We start from the raw sequence: 20,483 nt of genomic DNA on the forward strand, positions 1-20,483 counted from the left end.
GCCTTGTTAATTTCTGTCATCCAAAATGATAATTTCATGCTAACTTTAGAATAAAGCATAAAGCATAGATAGTTAGAGAGCTGGAAAGCTAACAGACAGTTTTGAGAGGTTGGAATAGTAATTGACCATAAAATGCTTACCTTGTGTTGAGTCAGGTGTGAAGGCGTTACTCTGGAAAGGGTTATGATCCTCCATAGTTATAAACAGTTATTTTAACTATTTTAACACTATTTTTTGAAAGTACAGTACTTTGTTGTTTAGTCAAGTAATTGTTTAATTGATGCACCTAGAATGTCAGTGTCACTCTATGATGTCACCATTTTTGGTTCTGACTAGAGGGAGTACAGCTACGACCGGAAGTGACTTTTTCGTAGCAGGTTAGGATCATTTACGCAGCAGGCTAAGATGATTAATGTGGCCGGTTAGGAGACTTAGGTTAAGGTTAGAAAAAGGTTAGGTTTAGCTAAAATGCTCTCCTAACCTGCTGCGAAAAGTAACTTCCAGTCGTAGTTATAGTCCCTCTAGTCACAACTCCTAGACGTTCCAACTCCAGAAAATTGTTGTTTTGTTAAGAGTTTCATTTCTCCAAATAAATGTTGTTTTTATGCACAAAAGTACAAACAAGATCACCAAGATAAACATATTTTCAACATTAATTTGTCTCATAATCACATAACTCCTATTTTACAATTGCTATGATTAGGCTAGGCCTAGTTATTACATGGTTGCAACATAGTATTGACAGTGTTTCATTGCTAACTCAGTTGATTGTGTGTGTTGGGGGGGTAACTTGGGATCGGTAACTTCAAATCAAATTGTGTGCATATGCGTGCGTGTGTACATGCTTTGAGGGGAAAACACAGCAGCACCTTATTGACTCATGTTCGTGCTACATGTTTGACTGCTTGTGTCTATCGTCAGTGCTGCCCCCAGAATGTGCTCCGGGGGGTCACTCTCTGCTCCAGAACCCATACCGCAGCACCAGTTTCAGCTCCCGCAGCCTGCAGCAGTCAGCCCTCCAGGACTTCATCTGTGACCATTCCCTCATACCAGGCTGGTACCAGTTCCAGATCTTTGACAAGCCCGCCAGCATGCCCACACAATGTGTGGAGGTAAATACAGATGATACATTTCATTTTATTGTACTTTTTCTCTCTAGGTCTCAAAGCATGTTACAATGTATGGAGGTCACCCCATCCCCCTACGTGTCGCTAACACCCGTTTCTTGACTGTGTCCAGCTCGCTAATAATCGCCGAAATGAAAGATAGACAGTCAGAAAGCATTGAAAATTCCAAAAACGATGGATAGAGGACTCTTTTAATTTTATTTTGACGCCAAGGAAATATTTTTTTAAATGTCAGTGCCGCCCTCCGGACCTCCGTTGAAGACCGAATGTTTAAGTGGTCTTTCATAGCAAATGCCATGCCTCAGTCAGAACAGTACAGAAAAATATTGTCCCCATGATATAAGATCTTACAATGGCGCCGGAGGGGCTGCCGTTTTACGGGATCCTAACCAACTGTGCTATTTTTTAGTTTTTTTGCATTGTTTGTAACTTATTTTGCATTAAGCACAGGACCAAAGAGAACAAGAGACAGGAGAGAGATATTAGAGACACAGGAGAGACAGGAGAGAGACGAGAGAGACTGGGAGAGACAGGGTTAGAGAGAGACAGAGAGATAGGGTTAGAGAGAGACATGGTTAGACAGAGAGCGAGAGAAAGATGTTCCTCATTTTCCCTGGGCTGCCTGCTGTGCTGCAGACTGAAGGATCCATCAGAGGTGTCAGCTTCCTCTTCTTCCCAAGGCATTATCATGTGTCATATTGCAGTTGTTGCCTGCAAAGTGTCGCCCTACCAATCATTACCGATGTGGTTGTATTATTACCACCCAGTATAAACTAGCCTGGTTCCAGACATATTTGTGCTGTCTTACTTATCAAATCAAATTTATTTATATAGCCCTTCTTACATCAGCTGATATCTCAAAGTGCTGTACAGAAACCCAGCCTAAAACCCCAAACAGCAAGCAATGCAGGTGTAGAAGCACGGTGGCTAGGAAAAACTCCCTAGAAAGGCCAAAACCTAGGAAGAAACCTAGATAGGAACCAGGCTATGAGAGGTGGCCAGTCCTCTTCTGGCTGTGCCGGGTGGAGATTATTACAGAACATGGCCAAGATGTTCAAATGTTCATAAATGACCAGCATGGTCAAATAATTGTAATCACAGTAGTTGTCGAGGGTGCAGCAAGTCAGCACCTCAGGAGTAAATGTCAGTTGGCTTTTCATAGCCGATCATTAAGAGTATCTCTACCGCTCCTGCGGTCTCTAGAGAGTTGAAAACAGCAGGTCTGGGACAGGTAGCACGTCCGGTGAACAGGTCAGGGTTCCATAGCCGCAGGCAGAACAGTTGAAACTGGAGCAGCAGCACGGCCAGGTGGACTGTGGACAGTTATATTATCACAATGAGTGGCTAGAAGTTTGCAAGACAGTGCAAACAGATCTAGAACCAGGCTAAATTAGTCTTATTCTGTTCTCTATTGTCTTCATCTGTGTCCACTAGGTGAACCACTGTGGGACCCAGGCCCCAGTCTGGCTGTCTCTGAGGGAGGGTGAGAGCCTTCCGCGGCCCCTGGAGGTGACGCAGCTGACGGCCTGTGCCACCTGGCAGTTCTTCCTCAGCAGCAGTAAGGACTGCTGCCTGTTCCGCATCCCTGTCACTGTGCGCAACTGTGGAGACTTCTACGTCTACCTGCTCCAGCCCACCCAGGGTTGCATGGGCTACTGCGCACAGGGTACAGCAGCTCTTTACGACAGTCTGTTTAGGTGGAGGCAATGAGGAGCTCCGTACGCTATGAAAGTGAGGCTGCATTTTCCAGGAAGTAGCCTTGTAGTTTTTTCTTTCTTCAATGGGCAAAAACGGAGCGCTATGGTCTTCAGCGCCAAAATGTCATAAAAGGCAATTCATCCACAAACACAAATATAATTGTGTAAACGGATGTGTTTTCATGAATTTGATGATATAATAGTCAAGCTCATTCAAAAGATTAGGGCTGACCCCAGAAGTACAGTACGATGTAGTGCTGCATCACTTTCATAGCGTATTGCCAATGCTCTATGCTTTGATCTCTTACTGTATGTGTCAATGTAAACATGACATTACTTTAGGTTTCTTTTACAAGTGTTTGCTAAATGCTGTACATGCTCCTAGAATAGGATATAACAAATGTTATCATTATTATAGTGGTAATAGCCTATATAAAGGTGACATGATACAACTGTAAAAACTTAAAAGAATTAGCACTAACTGCATGTAACTCATTAAACTGTTATTTATGTGCTAGTGACTCAGACCTCTGTGGTGTTAACTGTTAAGACCACCATTGTTAATTGTCCTGCTATCGTTCACCATTTAGAGATGTCAGACTCTGCGGCGGTGGTGTGTGGTCCTGACGAGGTGGAGGTTGATGGAGCGTGTAAAGGTGAGTGAGCTCTCTGCCTCCTGACTGTGTGTTGTCTGGCTCTATAGGAGGCCCTTGTTAAAGTCAGGCACTACAACAATCCACGTCAGAATTGCCATGCGGTGTGGAATGCAGCAACTGGCCCCTCACAGGTCCTCTTAATGAGCTAAGCATGTGTGTCCTGCCTCCCTCGCCCCGTCTCCATGACGACATCTCTCGGCGAGGTCGTGAATTATCCCTCTGCCGGTTTTAGGGCGAAGGAGGAGGGGGGCTGGTTTAATGAACTTTTATTCACACAAGAGAAGTTATCAAGTTGGAAGGGATACTATGAATATGAGAAGGTACCTACCGTGTAGGTACCTACTGTTTTGGTTTGTTATGTTTGGCCCCTTTCCCTGATTAGAGTTACAGAAATAGACCAAAATGTTGGGACCCACTGGAAGGCAGTGGCTGATGACCGGATCTTTGCCTGAAATATAGATTTTGATTACTTGGTGGGTCACAGGACAAAAAACATTCAGCCAAGCTTCTGTTATACACAACCATCTCATATCACCCAAATACTGTATACATTATTACCTGCTCTATCCATGTAAATACCAGTTACATGTTCAGTAGGAAGAAAACTGAGTGAAACTACCCATTTTGTCCAATAAAATATGTTGCTAAACATTTTGCTTCGGGGTACTCTACTGAACACGACTCCGTTATCCCTTCCAGCCAAACAGCCTCCTTCCCCAGCGGTGCCTGTGATATTAGCAGAACTCTCTGGAAGCATCGTCTACCTGAAGTGCAGCTTCGAGGGCCATAGCCTGAACAGCTCCCTAGGCTATGTGGTTGCCTGGTCTCGCCTCTCCCACCAAGGCATCAAAGAGGAACTGAAACAGGAGACTACTGTCCAAACCGTTGCCTTCATCGAGCTGGACGGGATCAACCTCCGACTGGGGGACAAGGTGGGTAGAAGTTACCCCTAACCACTGACACAGGGTCAGATATTTTTCCTCTCTAATGGTAAAAGTTAAGATCGAGGGTAGTGTAATTTGATCCGAGACTTGTGGTTACGGGTAGCTTCTACCTCGCTTGTAAAACAGTCAAATGCAAAAAATAATGCTAGCTTCCGAGCTCTCTCTGAAAACTGAAGTGAATTTGTTTGACAAGTGAGGTTATAGAGCAATAGAGCTGGCCGTGTTGAAAACCTAGACTGCCACCGGCCATCAAAGTTTTACAGTATATTGTCATGTCATCCTTTTATCTCTTGTTATACATGTTGCTTTTTTTTTTACTGTGGTATCATGTCTATCACCTGGCTTCAACTATAAAGGCTTTTCTATATCCTGAACTGTAGCCTCTCTTCCTCTTGAACGCCTGTGGCTGTCCTTCCCTCTCTGTCAGATTTACTGCAGTTGCTCCAGTTTTTTTCTGGACTCGCCGGACATCCAGGGAACCCCAGTGGAGAGCGAAGAGTTCTTTGCCGGGATCAGGGTAAGTCAAAGAGATAGAGAACACTGTTTCAAGGATTTGGTGTTTGAGTGTGTGTAAAGTGTGTAAGTTGTGTGTGCGTGCATGCCTGTCTGTCTCTCTCTCTGGGTCTGGGTTTGTGTGTCTCCTTTTTTGTTTTAAATAGTCACTGGTTAGTCAGAATTTCTCTTGTGACTTGTCTCTGCAGTTGAAACCAGAGGTGACTACTGTGTCTGAGGATGGGAAGGACTGTGAGTTGACTGTGGAGAGTACCATCCCTATCCCCTGCCCTGGCGATGCCTCCTCCTCCACCTCCTCCTCCACCACAGAGCAGTGTACTCTCTCCTTACACCTGAGTACAAACAATCAAGGTAAAGGCTTCGTAAGTAATCCGGCATACTCACAGTATCACCACAGTAAAGTTAGATTCTTCAACATGTTGTATTTTTAATAACTGATTTTGGCAATACGTTTTATTTACATAGCGTCTTGATTCTCCAGTGACAATGCATATTGACATGTCGATATCCCTACGCAATAGACAAAAACAAAGCCAATGACAACAACCATTAAATTATATATTTGTTCCTCCGAAGGAGACCATCTGCTGGGTCCAGACGTGGTGTTGTCGTCGTGCCGGGTGGATCTCTCCCAGAGTCTGGGGTGTCGAAACGGGGTGTGTAGCCAGGCCCTGGTTCACCTCAGCGCGGTCACAGACTTCCTCAAGGACGGGGACAGGACGACACAGATCTCTGTCAACCCCATCGTCACATCCAACTTCCTCTGGAGCGGCTACACACCACAGAGTGTCCAGGTACTGTAACTGGAAAAAACACCCTTGTGATGGGTTGGGAGGAGAGTGGCGGTTGTTATTAGCCTGGTCCCAGGCCTGTTTGTTCTGTATTCTCCTCTGGTCCCAGATCTGTTTGTGCTGTCTTACCAACTCCTATGGTCATTGTCACACTGTTTGGCATAAAACTTTGCAAGACAGCATGAACAGATCTGGGACCAGTCTAGGTTGTTAACAGATCTGGGACCAGTTTAGGTTGTTAACAGATCTGGGACCGGTCTAGGTTGTTACACTTAACTCACTCAATGCAGAATATACGATGATGCTGTATATACTGTATAGTGTACATTTTCTCACTGCCACAGTGCCCATACACAAACTGTAAGTTGCCAACACACTCATATAAGCATGTACTGTATACACTTTATTTTCTCATCTAGATAGCTGAATGTGAAAATGAAATAAATTATATCTGATATGTGATATCTGCTCTGTGTTTTCAGATCACAGTGACGGATGTTCCCTCTGCATACTGCTACTCTTTCACTGATCCTCACATTATCACGTTTGATGGCAGGTACTTCAGTCACTCCTTTATAGTCAGCCATAATGATAGATGCAGTCAAGGCAATGTTAGCCTGCAAATATGATAACAATCACATGAATACACATTAGAGTAGCTGATACTGTTATGTATTTCATGCATTTCCTTCCAGGCCGTATGACAACTACCAGATCGGGACGTTTGTGCTGTACAAGAGCACGCGGCAGCTGTTCGAGGTCCACGTGCGCCAGTGGGAGTGCGGGAGCCTTGTCCACCACGCCTCGTGCACGTGCGGTTTCGTGGCAAGAGACGGCGGTGATGTCATAGCCTTCGACATGTGCAACGGAGAGCTGGGGGACACCAGGCCGCACCTGTCGGTGAAGAACAGGGACGTGGGCAAGAGCGGCATCCGCATCACTGAGTCTTACCAAGGACGCAAAGTCACAGTGAGTGAATAAATAAATAAAAACATTTAAGTTGTTCTCCGATGAGTTGGTGGTGGCAGGAAAAAGAAAAGGTCACTGAGTTGAAGCCCACGACCACAGGAAGTAGTCATTAGCCAATAGGGTGTTGAGAAAGGCAGTGTAAACTTACAGTGCAAAGTCGGTATTCAATTGTTTATGCTAATTATGAAATGATATAGACTGTGATGATATGGCGACGCACTGGAAAGCAGAAAATCATTTAGTTGTAATAGAATAGAACAAAATCAAATGAAATACAACAGAATACAATAGGATTTAATCCCATTTCTGTCTGTGCTGTAGATGACCTTCTCGTCGGGGGCGTTTGTGCGTGCCGATGTGTCTGACTGGGGCATGAGTCTGACCCTGAGGGCCCCCAGCTCCGACTGGAGCCAAACCCAGGGCCTGTGTGGGACGTATGACGGACAGACCCACAATGACCTCCACACAGCAGGGGGCGCAGTGCTGGACAACGAAGACGTAGCAGCCTTCATCTCTGAATGGAAGTTAGTCTGATGCCAAGTCTCAAATCAACCTCTGGCCCCTAACGCTATGGAGTTTGCAGATCTGAAGAAGATATGTGGTGATGGTTCTAACCAGCCTATCAGTGATTGCACTGCAGCTTTCATTGTAATTCCTATGCCTGTACAGTTTGTTTAGATCTGCAAAGCAGGGGCTTTGTCCCATTCCAAGTGCAACGACAAAGTCCGGACCTGAGACTGTTCTTTCAAACAATGGATATGAATCATATTGAACATTTTACATGAGCTCTTTCAGCTGTGGTTATGTTACATTATTATTTGTTGAATGTATTTCCGTCGAGATCCTAACTGATAAGTATGTATTTCTCTTCTGGCAGACTCCCTCCTGGTAGCAGCTTGTTTGACACCGTTCCGTCCTATCAGAGCGCCCCAAACCCTCACAGGTATTGTAACTGTGAAGAAGAGTCCCGCCCCACGTCCCCGCTAACCAGGTCTCAGCCAATCCCTGGCTTCGACTCCTCCTGTTCTCACCACGGCAACGTGAGACTCCACAGTATCATCCCCACTCTGGATGTCACCGCCGAATACAACTCAGTAGAGCTGTTCAAAGGCCACCACGACCACCCCTCATGGAACTCCAACCAGCACGGCCGGGCCGAGGACACCGCCGCCCAGCCTGTAGAGAGAGGCTCTACCCTAACAGGCTCCAGCCATGGAGCCAACAACCAGAGGAGCCGTGGAAGGCGCCAGTCCTACCAGTTCCTCCCCAACATGCCGTACCAGAGCCTGAGCCAGTCCGACCTGGAAGACTTCACCTACTTCTTCCCTGAGGACCACGAGCTGGCGGCCCGGCCCGAGTCCTCCCCTCCCCCCACCTGGCCCACCCCGTCTGGGCTAACACAGCACCAGGCCAGAGTGCAGTGCCAGCGGGCGGTGGCTAACTCCAGCGTGGCCCTGGGCTGCGGCTGGCTGTTAGGCCCGGCCATAGTGAGCCAGGCGGTGGCTATGTGCGTCAGCGACCTCCAGCTAAAGGACGACCAGGCCTGGGTGGGCGCTACTCTGCCTCTGCTTGAGAACGAGTGTGAGAGGAGGCTAGTGGAGGAGAGGGGGAGAGAGGGAGAGCACCAGGAGATGTTGTCCTTCCTCAAGTGTCCAAGTCTATGTAATGGGAATGGCCAGTGCTCCGAGTGGGGGTGTGTGTGCTTCCCCGGGTTCGGCTCCTACGACTGCAGCGTTATCTCTGGTGAGAAGAGGGGAGGGTAGGATCTGTAACACACATCTATACTCTTAAGTCAATCATACATATTGTAAGTCAAAACTAGGCCAGGGTTTGGCTCATAGTTCATCAAAATGAAAGACATATCACAGTAATCTGCTAAAATCCTAGTGAAGCGATTTGTTAAAAACCTGCTGACATTTTTTTTGCTTCTCATTTGTCTGTTTCTGGTGTCGTTTGGGATGGTGAAGACCAGACTCCAGAGATCACAGAGCTGGAGAATGAGGGACTGTGTGATGTCAGACAGAGCGACTGCTCCACTGTACAGGTCTTTGGACAAGGCTTCAAAGACTCCTATGAACTCAAGTGTGAATTTTTGAAGGAAAAGGTACCATATTACACCACACACAGAAACACGCACACACACACACACACACACACACACACACACACACACACACACACACACACACACACACACACACACACACACACACACACACACACACACACACACACACACACACACACCTCCATACCTGTGATATTATTTTCTGTAGCACAGTACTTCTGACCCAAGTGTCCCCGCCTGTCTCTTGTCTGCGTGTGTCCAGTTTGTGGATGGTGAGTGGACCCTGGACGAACCTCAGTTTTCCCTGGCTACCTTCCTGCATGTGTCAGGTTTGGAGTGTCAGCTCCCCCTGGAGTACAGACAACCCAGTGCAGGCCTGGACCTGGATACGCCCACCGACAGACCCCTGGCACGCTGGCAGATCAAAGTCAGTGGAACAACGCTATGCAGCACATCTCAGTAATGTTTTGGGTCCAGACTCATTTGGGAATGAGCAAATCACCCATAAAATACAGCTGGATAACAGAGCCCTAAACAAGAGTACTGTTTGCAGCAGGGCAGTGTTCTGGCCAAGTGTTGTAATATGGTTTGTTTGCACACCTACCAGATGTTTTCAAGATGGTGCAACTTGGACAAGAGACCCTTACTTATAGTAGGAGCTTCTGTAAATATTTATTACCAGTAGTCACTGATAAGTAAGTCATTAACATTGTCCTGGCAGGTGTCCAACGACGGCTACGGTTACAGCAACGCCAAGATCCTGACCCTGTTCGATGGAGCCTGTCAGATCTGCACGCTCAATGCTGACGTTCTCTGTACCTCCAGGGTGGGTTTCTCTTGGTTTTTTTTCTCTGGGTTTTAATGGAATCACAATGTTTCTGATAGCATGATCAGAATGTGTTGTTTAGTGATTAGAATCTGACTTTAAATGATTCAATAATTGTAACAAGGTAACTTTCCCCTTTTTTTCATGTCCTTGTTCCTTGTGTTTTCCAAGTTGATTGAGAACATGTTCTCAGCCTGAGGATGCATGAATCAGCTTTTCGTAGTTTGGGTTCTTTTTCAGCCACTAACATTCAACAGATACTGTACATTATGTTGTGGGACATTCAACAGATGTTCAGGCTATGTCAAATTTCAGGCCCCTTTCCCACCAGGAAAAACCAGCACATGGGCCCTGACCCTCTTAAAACTAACTGTGAGTGTAGCACATGGGGATCTGTGAAACGTACTCCTCAGCCTGAAGCGTCTTACCAATCGGCGCCACACAAAAAGCTAGCTATGTGGCGCAAGTAGAGACACTTCAGGCTGAGGAGTACGTTCCACACATCCCCATGTGCTATATGAGCACCACTCCTGCTAGTTATGCATGCCAACCAGTTTCTTCTGAAGAACTCAGAAAATTTTTCACCCAAACAAAAAGTGGTCAATGCTCTGTTTGTAATTTAATGTACACTACCGGTCAAATGTTTTAGAACACCTACTCATTCAAGGGGTTTTCTTTATATTTACTATTTTCTACATTGTAGAAACTATGAAACTATGAAATAACACATGGAATCATGTACTAACCAAAGAATTGTTAAACAAATCAAAATATATTTGAGATTCTTCAAATAGCTAAACTTTGCCTTGATGACAGCTTTGCACACTCTTGGCATTCTCTGCCAAGAAACTGAAGATCTCGTACAACGCTGTGTACTACTCCCTTCACAGAACAGCGCAAACTGTCTCTAACCAGAATAGAAAGAGGAGTGGGAGGCCCGGGTGCACAACTGAGCAAGAGGACAAGTACATTAGAGTGTCTAGTTTGAGAAACAGACGCCTCACAAGTCCTCAACTGGCAGCTTCATTAAATAGCACCCGCAAAACACCAGTCTCAACGTCAACAGTGAAGAGGTGACTCCGAGATGATGGCCTTCTAGGCAGAGTTCCTCTGTCCAGTGTCTTTGTTCTTTTGCCCATCTTAATCTTTTCTTTTTATTGGCCAGTCTGAGAAATGGCTTTTTCTTTGCAACTCTGCCTAGAAGGCCAGCATCCCGGAGTTCTTTGTTTCTGGCCATTTTGAGCCTGTAATCGAACCCACAAATGCTGATGCTCCAGATACTCAACTAGTCTAAAGAAGGCCAGTTTTATTGCTTCTTTAATTAGCACAACAGTTTTCAGCTGTGCTAACATAATTGCAAAAGGGTTTTCTAATGATCAATTAGCCTTTTAAAATGATAAACTTGGATTAGCTAACACAACGTGCCATTGGAACACAGGAGTGATGGTTGCTGATAATGGGCCTCTGTACGCCTATGTAGATATTCCATAAGAAAATCAGCTGTTTCCAGCTACAATAGTCATTTACAACATTAACAATGTCTACACTGTGTTTCTGATCAATTTGATGTTATTTTAATGGACAAAAAAGGTGCTTTTCTTTCAAAAACAAGGACATTTCTAAGTGACCCCAAACTTTTCAACGGTAGTGTACATGCACATTTTGTTACTGTGTATCAATCCCCAGGAGAAAACATGCAACATTGACAGTGTGTGTTTTGGAGAGGGAGACCTCAATCCCAGCAGCCCTTGCCTGATATGCCGACCAGACTCCTCCAAATACACATGGTCCATCGCTGAGAGTAAGTACAATGTCCTCTTACCTATAATGTACTTTTATTTTACAACTGCTGTTTACATTATACAACAGCATCTCTATACAAATTCATACCACGCAAACTGAAAGGTATTTTCTGCCACCCACTACTGACGACAGCACACAGTCATAGAGAACATACATGGCTGCATGGTCTCTGCAATAGGTCTACAGTATGTCTACAGCTCGCGGTTGGTCGTGCTATCGGGAACAAGGTGTTATTGGGGTCAGAGACATTATAGTACCTTCAGGCCTCTGGGTATTGTAATTGTGGTTGGCTCAATGTGTTCTTTGTGCTGTGTTTTGATTTGAGTGTTCATTCAAAATGAGGCCAAATCACTCCAGATCAATCAGAGTAGATAATAGAAATGAATACAACTGGTTCAAACTAGGAACAGAGCATTTTTACAAAGATAGATAAACATATAAATAAAACAAGTTGAAATAAAGGAAAAATAATTGTATATTTTGTACCTCAGATAATGATATGGACATTAATGATGAAATGATTAACGTTATTACTAAATATGACTATTCTGCTCCTGGAAGAGAATGAGCCACCGGTGTTTCAGTCAGCCCAGGGGCGTCTGCAGACATTCCAGGGGGAGAACTTTGTGTACCAGCTGCAGGCTCAGGACCCAGAAGGCTCTGTGGTGCTGTTCACTCTGGAGTCAGGCCCCAGTGACTCCTCCCTCTCCCCCGCTGGCCTGCTCATCTGGAAGGCTACTGACACTACTGCCTCCTCCTCCACGCAGACCTTTCAGTTCACTATCACAGACGATTGTAGTGCTGAGACGTTTGCCTCTGTACAGGTAGGTTTAAAGAGAGGAGAACACTGTTCAATAAGGATATTCCAAAAAATAAGAAACTTTGGATGCAAATTCCTTGACTGATTCTGTTGACTCTTTGTGAATGGGGATTCTTAGAGATTTCTCTTGATTGTCAGCTTTTCTGTCTAACGCGAGAGGGAGCTCTAGATTTGCAATCCTTATTGTCCAGCCTGCCGCTGTAGTAGTCTTTCTGCGTCTGTTGCTTTGGTATGTCTGTTAGCAAGACATTCAAAACTAAAATGCAGTAATCACTCACGGATTGTCAATCATTCTTCATACTTATATGTTCATTTCAAACTGTTTGTGAAATAAACTTAAGCTCTACTAACACTTCCCCTCGTGTGTGTGTGTGTCCAGGTCTCTCTGCGGCCCTGTGACTGTCTGAACGGAGCTTCCTGTGTTACAAACATTAACCTCCCCCCTGGCAGCGGGGAGTACCTGTGCGTCTGTCCCGCTGGCTTCACAGGGGACAGGTGTGAGGAGGACATAGACGACTGTAAACCCAACCCCTGCCGTCTGGTCAAGTGTATAGACGGACCCAACTCTTTCTCCTGCATCTGTCCCCCCGGAATGACGGGTACTGTACATGACAGAAATAGAATTACAACACACACTGTATGTTGTACATGCTAATGCTGCAGCTCATTTGTGGGTCTCAGGTGCTTTTATGACTCTGAGAGCTTACTTTTAATCATTCAATTAGGAAGCTGTGCTTTGACACTCCATTATAGGAACCATACTCCTTATTACCACTCTTTCAGTGTTTGGATACAAGCAGTGCCAGATTTCCTTATCTGGTTCAGTGAATTTAGATGTTGATGTTTTGTTCGTGGATTGCATCCTGTGTGTGTGTGGAAAGCTGAGATTTCATTCATGTTGTTTTTGTGTTCCAGGTCATACCTGTAGAGAGGATGTGGATGAATGTGCCGCAGAGCCGTGCTTCCCTGGGGTGGGCTGCAACAACACACTGGGCTCATTCACCTGTGGCTCCTGTCCAGAGGGTTACACTGGGGACGGGAAGAGTTGCAGTGGGTCCCACTCTCCCTCTCTCCCTGTCTGTTTCTCTCCCTCCTTCTGTATCTCTCTTTCTCTACCCCAATCCTCTCACCCCCAACCCTCATTTTTTTATCAATATATTTCTACTGACTGTGAATAATTATATTCTACCTCCTCCTCTCCTGTAGTTAAATCGGAGCCGTCCAGTGGTAAGGGTGATGACTATAAGCCTATTCATTGAGTGACCGTGCCTGTACCCGCTGTACCCACAGGAGGTCACCAGGGTTCTGGCACGGTTAAACCATCAAGCCAGGCCCCCTGCTCCAGACAACCATGCTACCCAGGGGTGCAGTGCTTCGAGAGCACACACGTCTCAGTAGGCTACATCTGTGGACCCTGTCCACCTGGGCTCCATGGCAACGGACACACTTGTAGTAGAAGCACCACAACAGGTGAGAAGAGTCACCTGATCACTTGGCTGATGATTGACAGGGTTCATGTGATTAGGTGTTTATTATAATGTTATTAAATATCTGGGCTTAAATGGGATTAGTCCATTAGTTTTATTGCTGGCTCATAGCTGGCTTCTAGTAAAGCTAACTGTTATGCCAGTATTATTTAGCTAGGTCTTCAGGGTTAGTTGATAGAGGTGATTTGAGTTATACTAGCTCTATACAAATCCCATTTGAGTTCCTTTTCTAGCTCTGTCCTCTAACTTCCAGTGTTTTACAGAACAGAGGCCAGTTAACACCAACAGAGAAGATGGACGTCCCCAAGTGACAGAAGACTCCAGTAGGGAAATTACTAGCACCACCTCCTCCTCTTCTTCCTCCACCTCCTCCTCCCAGTACAGGAGGATAACTGAGGGGCCCTCATCGGGTAGCAAGAGAGTCCCCTCCGTGGAGAGAAAGACACCTATTAGCCCCCAGGACCAAACTATCACCAGAGTCTCCACCCCCACCAATCACAACAGAGGTCAGAGCAGCAAGGTGGACCTGACCCCTGACCTTAGGTGGGGGTCATCGTCTCCCATAGTGACCTGTGCGGACTCGCCCTGCTTCTCCGGTGTGCCCTGTGAGCCCACAGTCTCAGGCTCCTTCAAGTGTGGCCGCTGCCCGTATGGTTACACTGGCGATGGGTTCACCTGCAAAGGTTAGCGGTTAGCACTCTTGTTGTCTGTTTTTCATTCATATAGTCTTTGTTCTTTTTTCATATGTTTTTAACATTCAAATCCTTACATGGACGTATACTGTAGGTTCCCATGGAACTGTTTGTGGTGTTTTCCAGCTGTGTGCCGGTATCCATGTGGAAGGAATATGGAGTGCTCTCTACCCAACACCTGCACTTGTAAAGAAGGCTATACCGGATATAACTGCCACATAGGTGGGAACAACAGTCAGGGTTGGACGAGACAGATGAGTTTCTACAAAATAACTTCTGCAAAAATGTCTGTAAATTAGAATAAGTTGTTTTCAGTTACACATAGAAGTTGTAGATTCTATTAACCTTCTACCTTCTCAGCTGTCTGCCGACCGGACTGCAAGAACCAAGGGAAGTGTGGCAGGCCTGATGTGTGTGTCTGTCCCGTGGGCTACAGCGGACCAACATGTGAGGAAGGTAAACATACCATCCCACACATATTTGAACTCTAACTATGTACTCTATATCCTGGCCCCAAATCTGTTTGTGCTAACTTGCCAACTCATTGTCACTCATTGTGTGGCTTGACAATGATGTAATACGAGTTGGCAAGATGGCACAAACAGATCTGGGTACAGGCTATATGTTCTCCATTGTAAATATTGTATATATTCTTCTTTTCTGACTGGATGCTCTGTACACCCCTTGGTTGCTGTGTTTGTAGCTAACTGTGAGCCATCTTGCCAGCATGGAGGAACCTGTCTGGTCAGGAATCTCTGCACCTGTCCTTACGGTTACGTGGGGCCAAGATGTGAAATCAGTGAGAGATAATCCATTTGATCCTTTCTTGCATATATCATGTTTCCCTATAATTATCTAAACCAGTGTTGGCTTGCCTAAAAAAAATGGAATGTGTGTATAGGGGTTAGGAGTTGTCGTGTGTAACTGTGTCTGTGTGTGTCTCTGTTCAGTGGTGTGCAACAGGCACTGTGAAAACGGAGGGGAGTGTATTTCTCCCGATGTGTGTAAGTGCAAGTCTGGCTGGTACGGACCAACATGTAACTCAGGTAACGCCAATCAACACCACATGTTCCTACTTAGAAGCCCATGACGAACATATCTCTTTTCGACAACAGTATGTTTAGCTATGGGCTCAATATTCCATTGTCTTCACCTCCAGCTGTCTGCAATCCAGTGTGTTTGAATGGTGGGACTTGTATCAATCCCAACATCTGCGCCTGTCCCGGTGGCTTCTATGGCTCCCAATGTCAGATTGGTAAGAATAGGTGTCACACTGACAATCAATAACCTCGATTGATTATGACACATTCTACTGGTCCCCTATTAGTGAGTGATCCGGCAACTTGCACAGAAGTCTATTGCATGGTGGTACTTTGGTTTAGTGAGGTATAACTGTAGCTGTGTCACTGTGCGCCGGGCCCTCCAGCTGTGTGCAGCCCTCCCTGTAAGAACGGAGGTCAGTGTATGAGGAACAACGTCTGCTCCTGCCCCGGGGGCTACACAGGGAAGCGGTGTCAGAAGAGTAAGAGCCACTGCCACCCAACACAACCAAACACCCCACATCACTGTCTATGCATGCAGTATTAAATAGTTATAGGCCCTATACCAACATAAATGCACGTGAAAGGACCTAATTGTAATAACCCTGCAGCAAGCTAGTAAGTACATGCAGTTATGTTAATTGAGCCAAAAATGCATGTTGCATTGTGTCTTTCAGGTGTGTGCGACCCCATGTGCATGAACAAGGGGAAGTGTGTAGGGCCCAACTCCTGCTCCTGTGCCTCTGGGTGGAGGGGAAAGAGGTGTAACATTCGTGAGTGTCAACATAATGTACAACCACTGTTAACCTGAACCTGTCACCATTTAAAGATGCCTTTACAATGCTGTTTGTGTGTGTGCGCGTGTGTGTGTGTATGTATTTAGCCGTGTGCCTGCAGAAGTGTAAGAACGGTGGTGAGTGTGTGGGACCCAACACCTGCCACTGTCCCACAGGATGGGAAGGCCTACATTGTCAGTCCGGTGAGTCCTTCTCAAATTCAATATGATGTATTGCCAAGTTTCAATACATAGCTATATACTTTTATCCTGTACTTATATTGCGTTCTATACTATTTCCTCCTTCTGCCTGACGGACAGCCATCTGTAAGCAGAGATGCCTCAATGGGGGAAGGTGTGTCCTGCTCAACTTCTGCCACTGCCGCAACGGGTACACTGGCGTCACCTGTGGGTTAAAGGTGAGCATTGGGTCACAGTTTGGATGTTCATTAACAGTTTTTTTAAAATTATTGTTGGGAGATTATATACTGTAAAATCTCTTTGCTTTTTTCTAGGCCCCACTTGCATAAGGGAAATGACTGAAGATGCAGAAGTTTTACAAAATACACAATGCAAATGGAGTCTTTATTAGGCAGTATGTGATCGTGGAGTGTGTGTGCCTGTATGTGTGTGTGCCTGTGTGCCTGTGTGCCTGTGTGCGTGTGTGTGTGTGTGTGTGTGTGTGTGTGTGTGTGTGTGTGTGTGTGTGTGTGTGTGTGTGTGTGTGTGTGTGTGTGTGTGTGTATCTTTGTACATGAACAGGGGGACTGGATATATTGCACGTATCTAATTGTCCCTGTTTTGTTTCTACCTCAATGCTCAAGGTAGCACATTGATGTAATGCCCTTGCATAAGAAATGCATAACATATTCATAAACAATGCATTATACTGTCTTAAACACTGCATATTCATTCAGAAATGTTTATGCCAATCGCGTTGATGTCTCAAAAGCTACGTTTACCCAGGTAGCCCAAGTCTGATCTTTTTCCACTAATTGATCTTTTGACCAATCAGATCTGCTCTTTTGAAGGTAATTGGGCAAAAGATCAGAAATGTGCTGCATGTATAAACGCAGCCAGACTATGTCATCTAACATAGACATTAATTCATGTATTTTAATGCATAAAGTCCTTATCCTGCATTATAGTCCTTATCCTAGGCTTTTATACAAAAGTGTTACTGCACACGGCTATGTTGGAGTAAGAGAAGAGAATCAGATGAAAAACTAGTTGATGGTTTATTGAAGAACAATCTAGCTTTATATGATATTAATACCCACTTTTCTATTTGTTTTGTTCCTTGTTAGTGATTTGACCTAAGTTTTTTCCACTCTGGTTTATTGTGGTACTGAAAGTGTTTTTTTTTTTGTCTAAACTATTGTGCACTGTTGTTTCATACTTAATATGTATGGAGAAATAATTATATTCTTCTTTTTACATCACACCTGCTTTGGAAATGTTATTAGCTTGTTTGATTTTTAGGGCCACTTGTCTGCAATTGTTTTGTGACTGTTGACGAGATCTGTTGTAAGTATTAATTCAGTTATACTTGATCACTTCTGTACATTATACTGTACATAGGTCAAAACATTTGTTTTTTTAACATTTACACCGCGTTGTTGTAAATCACGCATATGGAAACAAAATAAAAAGTTATTGTGTAACTTGCTTTAAGTAACACGTTGAATGGTTGAAATACAATACGGTAAGGGATGGACGAACACTTTTGTAACAGTTTAGTTGTACTATTAATTGGCTACAGTATATTGTTAGTAAAAGCAGTTCGCTAAGTGTTGTTTTACTGTATATCATCTGACTGCATGATAAGAAAATAACAATAAACCTTTTATCCACATTTTATTCATTATATAGCACAAACCCAAAATTGTATAGTAGATATTAAGTTAACAGTCAAATGTTATTGTTAACACAAAAATCTGTGGTTCTTTAAAAAAACATTTTTACAAAAGGCAGAGAGACGATATCTAAAGCACCAGATTTGGAATGAATACAGTTCTACATGGCCTCTGACTGGCCCTCTTTGACTTCTGACCCCTAAAGGGTTAAAACACCTTTTTCCTCTCCTCACAGCGTGGTCCAGAGTAAGGAGGGCGACAGCGGCACGAATCGGGAGACAAACACTTGCCTCCATTCAGACAGGGCCGGTGACACACAGCTGCAAGATAGAGAGAGGGGAAAGAGACAGAGGGAAGGGGAAATGAGAAAAAGAGATGTTACATTAAGAAAGAGAGGAAGGAGGGCTCATTATGTAGTCTGGTGGCCTCTTCACATCTGGGGAAACAGCTCCGAGAACAAAATCTCAAAACAGTCATTTTCAACAGATATCTCACATTGACAGGTTTCTCACTCAGTAGATTCTTTCAGGATAAAAAACACTTCTGTTAACAATTTCTCAATTTTCTGACAGTCTGATTTATATTTGTTATTCTTTAGCATGCCTGATTAACTTCTCTGCTATCTATTGTTTGACCCAAGTGTGTCAGTGTGTTACAAATTAACACACTTGACACACATCCAGAACAGATCAGTGATTAGGCTCCAGTTATGGGTTATACATTTATTTGGCCTGTTGCCTATATCTGTGTAAGTGTATCTGCAAGTGTGTGCATAATTTACCGTGTTTGTGAGTCTGTTGGAGTGAGAGTAAAAAAGTGCATGTCTGAAAATGTGTATAGTTTATGTTGGTTGTGTGTGTGCCAAATCTGTGAGATTTTACATTGCATTTTAGTCATTTAAGCAAACGTTCTTATCCAGAGTGACTTACAGTTAGTGCATTTATCTTAAGATCTCACTCACCAGTGTGGCAGGCTCCACCCAGCCAGCCCTCTGGACAGCTGCAGATTCCTGGGGCCACACAGCTGCCCCCGTTCCTGCACCCCTGGGGACAGATCGCTGGGGAAACATCGCAACAACGCATTCTCAACATTCCGGGAACCAATAAATCACCATTATACCTTTGGCCATGTGAAGTGTTTTCTTTGTCCCATTCGATAGTAATTAAATCAACTATTCTTTATTGTTTTAGTACGTGTGAAGGTATCTTGGCATTTGAATTAAGTTGTCAGAGGGTTCCGGAGAGGATTAATAAGCTACTGTTGATTAATAGGCCAGCTGAGCAACCAGTCTCACTGCTGGTTTCACCTCTGTGTGGATTAGGCTAATTAGGAGGTAAACAAACCCTCTTGGCATTTGGAGCCAGTCCAGCTGGAGGGACAGATGCACTTGGCCACTCCGTTCACAGCGATGCAGTCGCCACCGTTCCAGCATCCACTATCACATTTCACTGGAAAAGACAGACATGCAATCAAATCATCCACTTACATGTCCATGCTCCTAACCTATACTATAGGACTAAGACTTAACTCCCTACCCTTTTCAAACCACACTCAATCCAAATAAAACATTAGGTTACTTGTACTAGCCTACTGTAGTTACCAATAAATATATATTATTACAATATTTAATCAGATTTGTAACATTAACCAAACACCAACATACTGTATATCTAGAAGGTTAACAGAATTAGTTAAGTACCTTTATGACAATATTTTCCTCCAAATCCAGAAGGACATCTGCATTTTCCAGGGCGAAGACACTCTCCTCCATTCTTACATTTGGGGTAGCAGTTAGCTGTTCAAAACAACAGACAATATATTCATCAGCACTCATTCAGTAAAGTCATGCAACTTTTGCATCACATGTTGTGATGAAAAAAAATATGATATACATATTTCATACATTCTTCAATGCATCACTTTTCTTTTCTAGTTTGGCTATTTTGTTTACTGTTTCCTTTCTAGGCAAATATAAAGTAACATCACCATACTGGCAGGTCTCTCCCTCATAGCCGCTAGAACAGAAGCAGGTGTTGTTTCGGATGCAGATGCCAGCATGTTGGCACGGAGGGTCGCACGTCGCTTTGAGGTCAAAAACAAAGGGCACCGCCACCCCTCGCGGAGCGTCCGAGCGCGCTAAGCAGATGCCTACAAGCGCAACCGAGCAGGCCAGCAGCGCGAGGTCCACCTTCATCAACGCGGTAAAGCAGCAGCGAGAGAGCACCATCCTCTTCACTTAGTGGACAACGGGAACTGGGGTTGAAACCAAGTCCTTCGAGCATTGACACCGCAAGGCTTATCTCCACGTCGCCCCCACTGATGAACAGAGAAACTACAGCAGATGTTAGTCAGCCGAGAGAAAGGGCATGGAGAGGACGGGACCTATGTGAAGCTAGCCACAATATCGATTAACAACAGT

At 44.7% G+C, this 20,483-nt stretch overlaps 2 protein-coding genes across 2 annotated transcripts; one reads left to right on the plus strand and one right to left on the minus strand.

Moving 5' to 3' along the window:
- Positions 1-405: 405 nt before the first annotated feature.
- LOC120031608 (von Willebrand factor D and EGF domain-containing protein-like) lies at positions 406-16,855 on the plus strand. The gene is made up of 31 exons (XM_038977413.1): positions 406-421; positions 922-1,112; positions 2,562-2,793; positions 3,415-3,480; positions 4,180-4,412; positions 4,852-4,941; positions 5,126-5,294; positions 5,517-5,731; positions 6,211-6,284; positions 6,424-6,697; positions 7,019-7,221; positions 7,575-8,440; positions 8,665-8,801; positions 9,028-9,192; positions 9,487-9,591; positions 11,278-11,392; positions 11,956-12,218; positions 12,594-12,813; positions 13,130-13,264; positions 13,505-13,684; positions 13,935-14,384; positions 14,520-14,615; positions 14,754-14,849; positions 15,097-15,192; positions 15,344-15,439; positions 15,553-15,648; positions 15,820-15,915; positions 16,111-16,206; positions 16,317-16,412; positions 16,530-16,627; positions 16,724-16,855. Exons 1-31 carry the CDS (start codon positions 406-408, stop codon positions 16,736-16,738), a joined length of 5,280 nt encoding a protein of 1,759 aa, XP_038833341.1. The 3' UTR covers positions 16,739-16,855.
- Positions 16,856-18,062: 1,207 nt separating this feature from the next.
- Positions 18,063-20,391, minus strand: LOC120031412 (von Willebrand factor D and EGF domain-containing protein-like). The gene is made up of 5 exons (XM_038977148.1): positions 20,051-20,391; positions 19,764-19,859; positions 19,408-19,512; positions 19,026-19,121; positions 18,063-18,384 (listed from the first exon to the last, which is right to left on the minus strand). Exons 1-5 carry the CDS (start codon positions 20,289-20,291, stop codon positions 18,272-18,274), a joined length of 651 nt encoding a protein of 216 aa, XP_038833076.1. The 5' UTR covers positions 20,292-20,391; the 3' UTR covers positions 18,063-18,271.
- Between the last annotated feature and the right edge of the window lie 92 nt (positions 20,392-20,483).

The sequence above is a fragment of the Salvelinus namaycush genome, chromosome 37 (genome assembly GCF_016432855.1).
Source record: "Salvelinus namaycush isolate Seneca chromosome 37, SaNama_1.0, whole genome shotgun sequence".
Lineage (NCBI taxonomy): Eukaryota > Metazoa > Chordata > Actinopteri > Salmoniformes > Salmonidae > Salvelinus > Salvelinus namaycush.

Excerpts from the sequence above, each read along its gene's own strand:
- LOC120031608 (XM_038977413.1), top strand. Across the intron at positions 1,113-2,561 it reads TGCCCACACAATGTGTGGAG|GTGAACCACTGTGGGACCCA; the intron begins GTAAATACAGAT and ends TGTGTCCACTAG. Across the intron at positions 15,440-15,552 it reads CGGACCAACATGTAACTCAG|CTGTCTGCAATCCAGTGTGT; the intron begins GTAACGCCAATC and ends CTTCACCTCCAG.
- LOC120031412 (XM_038977148.1), bottom strand. The coding sequence starts at position 20,291 with ATGGTGCTCTCTCGCTGCTGCTTTACCGCGTTGATGAAGGTGGACCTC. Across the intron at positions 19,122-19,407 it reads TGGCTCCAAATGCCAAGAGG|CGATCTGTCCCCAGGGGTGC; the intron begins GTTTGTTTACCT and ends ATGTTTCCCCAG. Across the intron at positions 18,385-19,025 it reads GGGTGGAGCCTGCCACACTG|CTGTGTGTCACCGGCCCTGT; the intron begins GTGAGTGAGATC and ends TCTATCTTGCAG.